Source organism: Peromyscus californicus, unplaced genomic scaffold (assembly GCF_007827085.1).
Source record: "Peromyscus californicus insignis strain IS unplaced genomic scaffold, ASM782708v3 Scaffold_7__1_contigs__length_154581171, whole genome shotgun sequence".
NCBI lineage: Eukaryota > Metazoa > Chordata > Mammalia > Rodentia > Cricetidae > Peromyscus > Peromyscus californicus.
Genome location: NW_026294595.1, coordinates 141,449,862 through 141,462,198, shown reverse-complemented (window position 1 = coordinate 141,462,198; position 12,337 = coordinate 141,449,862). Strand labels below are relative to the sequence as shown.

Sequence of the window (12,337 nt, the reverse complement as noted above, 5' to 3'; positions counted from 1 at the left end):
AGCTGCCCGGCTCTGATGAAAGTAGCAATTTGTGTGTCTGTCTGTTCCGAAGAGGTAGTAGGGGTAGCCCAGGAACACACTCACGTGACTCAGGAACACTCACACACAGGTAGTTTCCCTCAGGAGGAGGAACCCCCACCTTGAAGAGAGTGGGGTCTGGAGGAGTCGGTGCTCAGGCTGTCTTGTCCCAGAGCCTCACGGGCCTTAGACAGTTGCTAACTCTGGGCCTTGATGTAACCCTCTTTTTTGTAAGATTTCTTGTTTTAAATTTGTGTGCGTGCGCACGTGCGTGCATGCAGGCTCGCACTTGAGTATAGTTGCCCATGGAGGCTAGAAAGGGCACCAGATCTGCTGGAGCTGGGGTTGCAGGTGGTTGTGAGCTACCCAGTGTGGGTGCTGGGAACCTCCCTGGGTGTTAATGTGCCACAGTGCACTCACTCATGTGCACTTGTGAGGCCGGAGGTGGACATTGGACGTCTTCCCCGTCACTTTCCTCTTTCATTTTTGAGACAGGGTCTCCCTCTGAACCCAGAGACCCCCAGTCGGGTAAACCAGCTGACCAGCAAACTCCGAAGATCTACCCATTTCTGTTCCCCCAGAGCTGGGGTTACAGACCTGGGCCACACCTGGCACGTATGTGGTTACTGCGGATCTGAACTCAGGTCTTAATGCTTGCATGGCAGGCACTTTACCCACTGAGCCACGCCGGATAGCTAGCCCTTCCTGTGGAGTTCACACGTTAGCATTGGTGCGCAATTTTGCTTCAGTTCAGTCCTCTATCCGCCAAGCCACACTTGTCTAGGGCTTGCTTCTAGCCTGTGGCTGCCGGTTGGCAAAGGCTGCCGATCCACTGCCGTCTGACCACGTGCTGTGTGTCTGTGGCTTTCAGTTCTCGAGAAGAGTGAGTTCAAGGATGAGTCTCAGTACTTCCGCTTCCATGCTGATGAGGAGATGGAGGGGACCAGCAGCAAGAACAAACCGCTTCGCAATGACTTCAAGCTGGTGGAGAACATTCTGGCAAAGCGGTTGCTGGTAGGTGCACAGTGGGGATGCTGTGCCTTTCTTCCCCTGACCCTCCTGCGGCCTGGGAGCTGGGCAGCTTCAGACAGTGGCCAGAGCAGGACCTGCAGGCCGGGGAAGAGAGGTCACTGTGCCAGCCAAGAATGTACTCCTCACAAAGCACTGGGGTTGTAGGTGCTCCTGCCCTTTCATCTACCTTACACCCATGGCTTCGCAGTACCTCCTGAGTCACCTACAGGACTATAGGTCTCAGGAGTGTGTGTCCTGCCCACATTCTTGAGTGTCTGCAGTTGGGAACATTTACCAGTCAGATCAGGAATGTTGGCATCCTAGCCCACCTTGGGGCTGCCTCAGGGCATCTCACATGCTGCGCCTGCTGTCTGGAACACTTTCCCCATCTATGAAGTTCTCAGATGTCCCTCCCTGGCGTTCTTCTTGCTCTGTTCTTTTACTCTAGCCTGAGCACATTCCTCATCACAGTGTAGACGTCCCCTCCACACAGTCAGCGGTACAAGTAGGGCAGACTCAGTAGAGTTCCCAGTGCCCATGGGGTTCCTACTGGCTGATTGTGGGTGCATATGTACCCAAACCCCAACTCCTAGGATCCCAGCTCACCCTCTGGCCATCCTGCCCCGGGGAAAGTGTCCCCCCAGTTCCCTTTTACCCTGCTCTCCTGCTCTCCTGGCACTTGGGATCTCTTTCCTCTGTGTCAAAGGGGTACTGAGCACTTGTGAGGGTATCAGAGAGACTGTCCCTGGGCTGCAGGGAGGGGAGGTGGGGGATGGGAGGGGAGGAGAAGCAAGCTGACAGGTGATCAGTACTGGTCTGTGGGAGGAGGGGCTGGCACACCCTCATCGACATAGGTGTGTTTTGTACTGTGTCCCACGACATTCTGATTTCACTCTGTTCCACTGGCCTGGCCCTGTGGCCCAGTCTGCACCCCTCCCCTGTAGACCTGGGGCCCCAGCTGCGGAATCGTAGTCTGTGGGGAGCCTCAGCTGCAGGGTCGTAGTCTGTGGGGAGCCTCAGCTGCGGGATTGTAGTCCGTGGGGAGCCTCGGCTGCGGGATCGTAGTCCGTGGGGAGCCTCAGCTACAGGGTCGTAGTCTGTGGGGAGCCTCAGCTGCGGGATCGTAGTCCGTGGGGAGCCTCGGCTGCAGGGTCATAGTCCGTGGGGAGCCTCGGCTGCGGGGTCGTAGTCCGTGGGGAGCCTCGGCTGCGGGGTTGTAGTCTGTGGGGAGCAGGGAGGTGTTGCTCCCACCCGGCTGCCTCAAGTGCGTCTCGGCCTTGGACTTTCAGATCCCGCCGCAGGAAGATGACTACGGCTTCGATCTTGAGGAAAAGAACAAGGCTGTGGTGGTGAAGTCTGTGCAGAGGGGCTCACTGGCTGAGGTGAGACCCGCAGCGGGGACCACTCAGGTGGGGCAGTATTCCTGCTGGGCGTGTCTCCATGTCGCTTGAGGTGGGCCAGCTCAGCAGGTTCTGGGATGCTGGTTGATGCCTTTCCTCTTCTTGCTTATATGGGGAAACTGAGTCAGGGACTTCTTGTCTGATATGCAGGGTACTTGGGAATGAGACTGTCTTCCTAGTGCGTTCCACCAGCGCCACCTACTGGGCTTCTGGGGATGTGCAGGGAAAGCAGAAGTCTCCCTTGCACGGTTTCTTACTGTCTCCTAATTCCAGCTCAAGGCACCTCATGGCCTAGGAGGGGGCTAGACATTTGGGGCCTGTTGATGTTCATTCCACGTTCTTGGTCACATTGTCATGGTCACAAGGTGGCCACCCCCCTGACCTTTGTGCCCTCACAGCAAAGGCTGGCCCTGACCATTTCTTCCCAAGGGAACTGCCACCCACCCTTGCCTCCTTGGGCTTTCATTTGCAGCTCAGAGCCCAGAGCCTGGCTCACACACCTCTCACCACTCATCCAGAAGGAATGAATGAGTTTCCTGGAGCTTCTGGAACATTCCAGCTTCCTCAGCGAAGCAGGAGGTCAGTGATACGTGTGCTTGTCCCTCCAGATGGCTGGCCTGCAGGTGGGGAGGAAGATCTACTCCATCAACGAGGACCTGGTGTTCCTGCGGCCCTTCTCTGAGGTGGAGACCATCCTTAACCAATCCTTCTGTTCCCGCCGCCCACTACGCCTCCTGGTGGCCACCAAGGCCAAAGAGTGAGTGTGACCCCAAGGCTGACGCAGGTCTCCCTGGTCCCCTGGGTTGGGTCTGTTACTTTTGTTAGTCTGATATCAGGTGTCCCAAGTGAACGTGTGTGAGTGGCGTCTCAGGCTTGGGAACACAGGCCCGTCAGGGTGGATACAGTTGCTACCTTCCACAGGTTCAGGTCAATCGGGGTGTGGACAGGTGACAGGTACACAGGACTGGGGTGAGGTGTGTGCTGAGTTGGCGGTCATCAGTCGGGTGGCGGTAGATCTGTGTGGTTGAAGAGGACAGAGTGTGTGGAGAAACAGTAGCCAGAGAGATGTCACTGAGGACCGTGAGGGCTCTCAGAGATAACAGAGTTAAGAGGACTTCTGGGGCAGGAGGGCTCTGGGAGGAGGGAGCATTTGGTGCCAAGACCCTCAGGTCACAGTGTTTACGGCAGGATGGAGGGACAGAGGCAGCGAGGTGTTGGAGTGGAGTGGGAGAGAGGAGAGGTGGGCAAGGCCATAGGGCCAGGCCCTGTGGTTCCTTATGCCCGTGGCAAGGCCCCGTGGATGGCCACTGGAGATGGACGCTTCCCTGGGGCTGCAGGAGGAAGCAGGTGGCATGCTGGCAGCTGCCCAGCTTGCAGGCCAGGGCGGACCATGTCTAGATGTCGGGGCAGTGGGCATTCTTCTATTTGAAGAGTATGCATTTGGTACCATTGTTCCCTGTGATTGATGGAAACATTGGCTATAAGCTGTGGAGCGTTTCCAGTGGTTCTCAGCTGGGAGGTTGGATGACCCTTTCACAGGGTCGTCTAAGACCATCAGAAAACACAGAGATTTACATTACAGTTCATAACCTTAGCAAAATGACAGTCATGTAGTAGCAATGAAAATAATTGTATGGTTGGGGGTCACCACAACATGAGGGACTGTATTAAAGGGTTACAGCGTTAGGAAGGCTGAGAACTACTAGTTTAGACTATTTCCTGTAAGGAGGAGGAGATTTAGGGAAAAGGTGACAGGTAAAGATTGTCTGCTAGGTGCCAGAGATGGAGGTCAACAGGGTTTACAGTTCTGAGAACAGGCTCACAGGGGGTTCTGCTTGCCTGGGAGGCATAGAAGGGGTCACACTGTGTGGTAGGGGACATGGCCGAGGCAGGGAAGCAGAGGGCTGCGTAACAGCACAAGATGAATGACTCCTGACACCCCCAGCTAGTACCTGCCCTTGATATCCACTCCCCCAGCTAGTGCCTCCTCTTGATACCCCCCCCAGCTGGTGCCTCCCCTGATATCCACCCCCCAGCTAGTGCCTCCCCTTGATATCTACCTCCCAGCTGGTGCCTCCCCCTGATATCCACCCCCCCAGCTAGTGCCTCCCCTGATATCCAACCCTCCCCAAGCTGGTGCCTCCCCTTGATATCCACCCCCACCAGCTGGTGTCTCCCTTTGATATCTGGCACCTCCTCAGCCAATGCCTTCCCTTAATATCAGCCACCCCCAAGCTGGTGCCTCCCCTTGATATCTGGCACTTTCTCAGCTGGTGCTATCCCTCTCTGCTTTGGTGGATGGCCTTTGGCTCTTTACCATGTGCCTTGGGGACCTGGTTGACTGCGTTTCTAGGTGCTGTTCCATTCAGAGCTGATTTCCAAGAGGCCTTGGAGACAGGGTAGGGTGGTGGTGGAAAGGGACTCCTAGGGGAACAGGAACTACACTCCTTCTTCTCATGGCCTGTCCCTACCCCTGTGCCTGCTAGGACCATCAAAGTCCCTGACCACCCAGAGGCCCTGTCCTTCCAGATCCGAGGAGCAGCCCCACCGTGTGTCTTTGCTGTGGGCAGAGGTGAGCTGGAGCCTGGTGTGCAGAGCCTCTCAGGGCTGCATTGTGTGCATAAGGAGACGTGTGTCCCAGCACCTGTCGCTCTAGCTGGGACCTGCAAAGGCCAGTTGCAGGAGGGGAGAAGGAACACTTGGAAGGCATGGGGAGTGCTGGGATGGAAAAGGGGAAGGTAGGCGTGCCATCAGATGGGCTGGATGTCCCCCAGCCAGGCAGGCATGGAATTCATAAGGCACCAGGACTCTGAGTTTGGAGGCCCCACCAATCACTTCTGTGACCACATTGAATCCATAGGTGACCAATCTGAAGCCCCCGTGGTCTGTGCTGCTTTTCTTTAGGGGCTGTTTAAGGTGCTGTTCTGTTGTCTATGAGGCCAAGGATATCTCTGGTGCTGGGCTTCCTGACATTCTCACACTCGGGACTCACCCTTTAACATTTGCATTTTAAATGTTCTCCTTTCTGCTTAGAGCTGTACTTACATTTATTATTATTATTATTATTATTATTATTATTATTATTTTGTTTTTTGTTTTTGTTTTTTGAGACAGGGTTTCTCTGTGTAGTTTTGGTGCCTGTCCTGGATCTTGCTCTGTAGACCAGGCTGGCCTCGAAGTGCTGGGATTAATAGAGTCCTTTAAAGAGATGTGTTGTGTACAAATGTCACAGATGAGGACATTGAGGCCCAGAGAAGTGAGGTAGTGTGTTGCAGGCTGCAGGGCGGAGACACAGTTGGAAGCCTGAGACCAGGGCCTGCACTGGCCAAGGTCTTCAAGGCCTGCATATCACTTAACTGGAGGCAGTTGGCCATTTCTTTCTATTTCTAGACTTGTCAGTTAACTCACAGAAGCACAGGGTCAGGAGCTACTGTTTGTGCCTTGTGGTAGAGTTGAGGGGAATGGGCTTGAGTCAGGCGGTTTTACTGTGGCCTGGCTTTTCTGAGCCTGTGTCCTGAAGGGTAGCTTTGATGTCTCTCTTCCACTTGGCTTTGGTCCGAAACTATGAGGTCATGCAGGTTTCTGAAAGGTAAGCATGTGAGATACTAGCTTGGCCTAACTGCCCAGTTGTCCCCAAGTGGGGACACCAGCTCTGCCCTGCCCACCGCAGGTGTCAGTGGCAGCTCTCTGGTTGGCAGGTGGGAGGAAGCACAGCTTCAGATGCAGCTGTTGGCAGGGGCAGCCTGGATGTGGCTCCTCTGCCTGGCTCTGGCCTCATGTGCTCCTGTTCCCCAGGCTCCGAGGCCGTGGCCGCTGGGCTCTGTGCAGGCCAGTGTATCCTGAAAGTCAATGGCAACAGCGTGGCAAATGATGGCGCCCTCGAGGTCCTGGAGCACTTCCAAGCTTTCCGCAGCCACCGGGAGGCGGCCCTGGTGAGAACCCAGCAAGAAGGTGGAAGGCTGGGCACCAGCTTGAAGGCCCCTTCTGAGCACTGAGCTGGGCCATGAGCCCTCCCAGCCTAGGTCTTCCTCGCTGAGCTGAGTTGAAGGGCCCCTTTACAAGTGGAGTGTTGTAACTGCAGTGTGTAATAGACGCTGTGTGCAACAAGCCACAGTGACCATAGAAATTGCTCTTGTATGGTTGGGGGCCTGGGTTCTGGTAGATATTGACAGTCACTCTTATGTCTACACTCATTCTCTCAGCAAGTGTTTACTGAGTACCTGTCACACACCAGACATGCTCCTTGGCCTTGAGGTTGCAGGAGAGATGAAGATATTGCCTATGCCTGTAGTGTTTTCAAAACCATATTCCCATGCTCCTATATGGAGCCTGTGTTCCACACTGAGGACTGAGTGTGGCCAGTGTTCCAGAGAGACATTTTGGAGGTCTCTTCAGAGGTGATCTCACGGACAGGAATCAGACCCGTCTTGGCCCGTCCCTTCCCCTCTGAGCAGTAGGAGGCTGGTCCTCTGATAGAGGCTCTTTGCAGGGTCTGTACCAGTGGGTCTACCACAGCCATGAGGATGCGCAGCAGGCACGGGCCAGTCAGGGTGCCCCTGATGAAGACTCCCAGGAAGATGACCAACCTGACTCAGGTAAGGGACTGGGAACGTGAGGAGCTTCAGTTTGGGGCGACCATAATGGCAGATCCTCTGTGTCCCCAGGTCCATCCCATTTGGCCCTCAGGACTGCAGCCCTGTGTCAGTCCCTTGGCTCTGTAACAGCTCAGTGTACCCCTCCAGGGAGAGGACCAGGAGTGAGCTGCTGCAATAATCCTGGTAAAAACCAGTTGCAAGCCGGGTGGTGGTGCACGTCTTTAATCCCAGCACTCGGGAGGCAGAGCTAGGCCTCTGTGAGTTTCTCTGTGAGTTTCGTAGCTCACACTGGAGGCCTCGTAGCCCAGGAGAGTCTCACTGGGCCGTGTTTCTTTCTGGGACTCTAGAGGGAGTCCGCTGACTTGTCTATTTCAGCGTCTAGAAACTTCCCACACTCCTCAGCTCCTGATTCTCTTGCTGGCTGATGGCCCAGCACAGTTGGCCCAAGTCCCGACTACCCCCGTCTTTCTGACTCCCCCAGCATCTGTCCATGAAGGACCCTTATGACACTGTTCCCATTTCCTCCTCATTGACTCAAGAGTTGGTTGCTTAATAACAGCCCAGTTCTCCCTTGCTGACAGTGTGACAGATTCATGGGTTCTGGGGTCAGAAGTATGTGTCTTCTATGGGCCACTGTCATATCATGACCTGCCACCGTCCCCTCTGGAGTCACCTTTGGTCCCTTATCAGTCAGTTCACTTCCTCGGCAGACTGTTGACAGGCACCACAGACTTACTGTGGCCAGATTGAAGCTGGTTTTCTCCCAAAACCTGCCTCTGATCTGTCTTTATCCTTCTGGATCCTCCAGCCTCCTTTTTATCTCCCCTCCATCCCTGTTCCTGCTGCACCCTCCACCCACTCTGTCCCTCTTTCCTCCCACACCCGGGTCTGACCAGTTCCCACCACCTTCACTGGTCCTGGTTCGGTCTGCAATTGGGTGTTTTTGGGGTTTTTTGTTTGTTTTGTTTTTGGGTTTTTTTTTTTTTTTTGGTTTTTCGAGACAGGGTTTCTCTGTGTAGTTTTGGTGCCTGTCCTGGAGCTTGCTCTGTAGACCAGGCTGGCCTCGAACTCACAGAAATCCACCTGCCTCTGCCTCCTGAGTGCTGGGATTAAAGACGTGCACCACCGCTGCCCCGCTTGCGACTGGTTTTTACCAGGATTATTGCAGCAGCTCACGCTCTGTCCTCTCCCTGATTGACCCCCACCACATGCCGCACACAGTGTCCTCACAACTGAGAACGGAGCCTTCTGGTGGCCCTCTCCCTGCTCAGGGACAAGATGAAATCTGACCACAGCGTCCAAAGCCTGGGGGTCTGGGCCAGCCTGGCTCCCGGTGTCTCCCCCCTTCTCTTCCCTCCTTGCCCTCCTCTCTGCATCTGGCTGAAGATACTTCTGTCCCGGCTTCACACTTGTGTGCACTGCCTGGGGCTCTGCCCTCCCTTCACTCAGATGTCACCTCCTCAGAGGTCACCCCATGTGCCCTGAACACATAAATCCTTCCTGGAGCTGGATCGCAGAAAGGTGTGGGCTCAGCACGCTGGAATCTGAATAGAGTCAGCAGGCTTCAGTGCTGGCTCCATCCAGCACCTCTCACGTCCCCACCTCTCAGTTGGCTTTTGACACGGTGGCCCTGGCAACTTTGAATCCACTTGAGAAAGAAAACGTCTCCTCCCTTCTATGGATCCAGTGGGGATCCAGACTGGCAGTTTCCTGTTGTCTGTGGAACCAAAGGGGGCAGGTGGGGTCAGCCTCCACTGGGAGTGTGGCACTTGGGTCAACTCCAGGAGGGACTCCTCTGAGGGTGGGGTAATGGACCGGCAAGCAGGCGAAGCTACAGTATGCTTGTTGGTGTGTGTCCCCACCTTGGCCCGCTCAGGGGTACTGGTGGCAGTCTCGTCGCTCCTAGGGCGCAGTGCTGTTCTCAGTGTGGTTTGCCCCTCTGGCCTCCAGCCCTGCCCCTGCTGTCCCTGGGTCCCCAGCTGAGCCTGCATGAGGACGGTGCTGTGGTCAGCCTGACGCTGGACAATGTGCACTTGGAGCATGGTGTGGTTTACGAGTATGTCAGCACAGCTGGAGCCAGATGTCACGTGCTGGAGAGGATCGTGGAGCCCCGCGGCTGCTTCCGCCTGGCTGCCAAGGTCTCACCCCAGCCATCCCCATTCCACCCTGCCCCATGCCCAGTCCTACCCCTAGCCTGCCCCCTCAGGCCCTGACAGGCTCTTTTCTGCCCCAAGGTCTGGGTAACTGATGCCTTTGCCCTGGCGCTCTGGCATCTTTTCCTTTTCCCAGTACTCAACCAGCTGCAGAACTGGGGAAGATGGTTACCATCCTTTTAGCCTCACTTTACCTTTCTCCAAAATGGGTGTGTCACAGTACAACCTCTTAGGGTGGTGTGGTGCCAAAAGGGCTCCTCCAGGTAAGGACACTCTGCCCCCGCGGTACCTAGGCATGCTCAGTAGCTGTCTTCTCTCCCCCAGATCCTTGAGGCCTTTGCTACAGACGACAGCATCTTTGTGCAGAACTGTGGGCGGCTCATGGCCATGAGTAGTGGCATTATCACCATGTCCCATTATGAGTTCCATAACATCTGTGACACCAAGCTGGAGAGCATCAGCCAGAGGATCGCCTGCTACCAGGAGGTACTTGCTGCCCACACTCTGCTTACGGCTTCTTTGCCAAGTCTACCCGAATGAGACTAAACTTGATGGGCTCAGTCACGGACAGGCCCTGGGTGAACTTGAGACACACTTGTATCCAGGTGCCTAAGCAATTCCCGTGGGAATCTGATTGCCCATATCGGCTTCACTCTGAGGCTGGGCCTTCGCCGGTGGTGACCAGATGGTGACCTTGTGACTCTAGCTGCAGCATCCCCTGTCCAAATGGACTCACAGGGTGCTCCTGGCTCTGTGCATGTCCCTTGCCTTGCCCTGCCCCGAGCATTGTAGTAGAGGAGGTGACCGTGCCTGCACCTCCTGAGGGTCAGGAGGCATGGTTCCTAAGACATCACAACAGCTAAAATTGAGAGAAGCGTGTATGTCAGTGCTCAGTGTCGCAGACCCTGCCAGGCTGTCCCTGCGAGAGACACTCAGGGGACCCACTTCATCCACAGCTTTCCTGTTTTCTCCCGTTGGGAATGTCGGTCTAGGCCAGGACAAAGTGGCTCCAGGGCACTCAAGGACCTCTGATGCCTCCTCACACTCCCTTGTCCCGCCTCTCAGTTCGCAGTTCAGCTGAAGAGCAGGGTCAGCCCCCCCTTCAAGCAGGCACCCCTGGAGCCCCACCCGCTGTGTGGCCTGGACTTCTGCCCCACCAACTGTCACGTCAACCTCATGGAAGTGTCCTACCCCAAGACCACCCCTTCGGTGGGCAGGTCCTTCAGCATCCGCTTCGGACGCAAACCCTCCCTCATCGGCCTTGACCCAGAACAAGGTACTTGCGTGTGTCTGTTAGAAACTGTATTAGATCTCACCTTACAGATGAGGAAACAGGGAAATGCCCAAAGGCCACTGCCCAGGATGGTGTTAGTGGCTTCATAGTCATCAGGGACCTAGGCTCCTATCTTTCTGTAGACCATCTTTAGTTTGAGTCTTTTACCTTCATGATGCCTCTCGTGGTAGAATATGGCTGCCAGAGTCCCTGCCAGCACTCTAGGTAGGAGAAAAGATCTCAGTAGTGAAAATGTATTATCAAGAAATGGCAACTCTCTTCTGAGAATGTCATCAAGGTCAAAGCTGCTGTTTGTACTCCTCTGTTCAGAGGCTCAGGCAGGGTCCTCTCTCTGTGAGTCTGGGCCTGTTTCTGAATGAGCTCCACCACCTTCACTGCAGGCCACCTGAACCCCATGGCCTACACTCAGCACTGTATTACCACCATGGCTGCCCCATCCTGGAAATGCTCATCTGCAGTGGACGAGGACTCTCAAGGCCAGGGTCTCAATAACAGCAGTTTCGGGTCAGCCAGTGGTGGCCCCAGCCAGCAAGACCGGGGCCTGAGCTTTCTGCTCAAACAGGAAGACCGCGAGATCCAGGATGCGTACCTACAGCTCTTCACCAAGCTGGATGTGGCCCTCAAGGAGATGAAGCAGTATGTCACCCAGATCAATAGGTGAGGCCTGGCCCTAGGGCAAATGGGGCTTCTCAGCCCAGTCCTCTCTGCAGTCTAGACATCATTGTTCATAGTGACCATCCTGAGCACTTTGGGTCCCATGCAGCATGCCTGGGCTCTGCCCACCAGGTGCCTGGAGCATCTGTAACAACAGAAAGTCTCTTCTTTCCCAAGGAGAGCCTGCTCTAAGGAAGTGAGGGGCATAGGCAGTGTCCTCGTGAGGCTAAAGCTCCTGCCTGTGAGATTCTATGATCTAACATTGCCGCTAACAGGTGTCCCTGTTACTATGGACGTTGTGATGCACACAGCAGCTGCCAGCTCTAGGCAGTGATAGTTCCACGGTCACTACTCAGGAGGTGGTAGAGGTTGGTTAAACTGCCCCTTGAGCTTGCTTTTGGCTAAAGCCAGGGACAGGCAGTTCTGTATAGCATATAACAAATAAATGTCCAGGCTCAGGATGCAGGGAAGAAGAGGAGGAGGAGGGGGAGGAGGGACAGGGGGAGGAGGGGGAGCCATTGTAGATCAAGAGACCTGAGAAATGCATTAGCCAGAAACAGTGTCTGGACCAGCGTAGGGACCTGTTCTCTGTCCACTACCTGGAAGGAACATTTTGGACCCAGTCAGGGCTGTTTGTGTGAGGCTGGGTCCCAGATACTGCTGAGGGGAACTAATTTTGTGTGAGGCTGGGTCCCAGATACTGCTGAGGGGAACTAATTTTGTGTGAGGCTGGGTCCCAGATACTGCTGAGGGGAACTAATTTTGTGTGAGGCTGGGTCCCAGATTCTGCTGGGGGGAACTAATTTTGTGTAGTGCAGTGAAAGTTTCACAGTCAGGTTTAAGAAGGGCTCCTACCTTGGTCTGGCCATTTGGTCTGTGTTGTGGGGCCCCTCGGCATGTAGGATGTTCACAGCATGCCTGGCCTCTGCTTGCTCAGGACCATGGTATCCTCCAGTGGGCAGCCCAGACTGTCTCCACACACTGCCCAGTGTCCCCTGGTGGGGACATTTATTTAAAATTCTTACAGCCTTATAGTCACTTACAAGGTCTAGGTGATGCCCCGTGTCTTTTATATATTTCAACACCATCCTCACAGCAGCCGGCCACGTAGATCCTGAATTTACCCCGTTTTCCAGAGGAGGAAACAGAGGCTCAGAGGGAGTGACTTGCCTCTAACCTAGGAAATGTTCATGTGAGAGCGCCAGCAGGGCC

At 55.0% G+C, this 12,337-nt stretch overlaps 1 protein-coding gene across 1 annotated transcript in view; it reads left to right on the top strand.

Moving 5' to 3' along the window:
* Prex1 (phosphatidylinositol-3,4,5-trisphosphate dependent Rac exchange factor 1) overlaps positions 1-12,337 on the top strand; it is a 155,481-nt gene that overhangs the window by 125,093 nt on the left and 18,051 nt on the right. The window contains exons 16-25 of the mRNA XM_052726692.1: positions 890-1,032; positions 2,319-2,411; positions 3,038-3,186; positions 4,916-5,001; positions 6,225-6,361; positions 6,919-7,024; positions 8,975-9,162; positions 9,502-9,663; positions 10,243-10,453; positions 10,852-11,128. Of these exons, the coding sequence (XP_052582652.1) occupies positions 890-1,032; positions 2,319-2,411; positions 3,038-3,186; positions 4,916-5,001; positions 6,225-6,361; positions 6,919-7,024; positions 8,975-9,162; positions 9,502-9,663; positions 10,243-10,453; positions 10,852-11,128 (1,552 nt within the window). The remainder of the gene's footprint in view (positions 1-889; positions 1,033-2,318; positions 2,412-3,037; positions 3,187-4,915; positions 5,002-6,224; positions 6,362-6,918; positions 7,025-8,974; positions 9,163-9,501; positions 9,664-10,242; positions 10,454-10,851; positions 11,129-12,337) is intronic.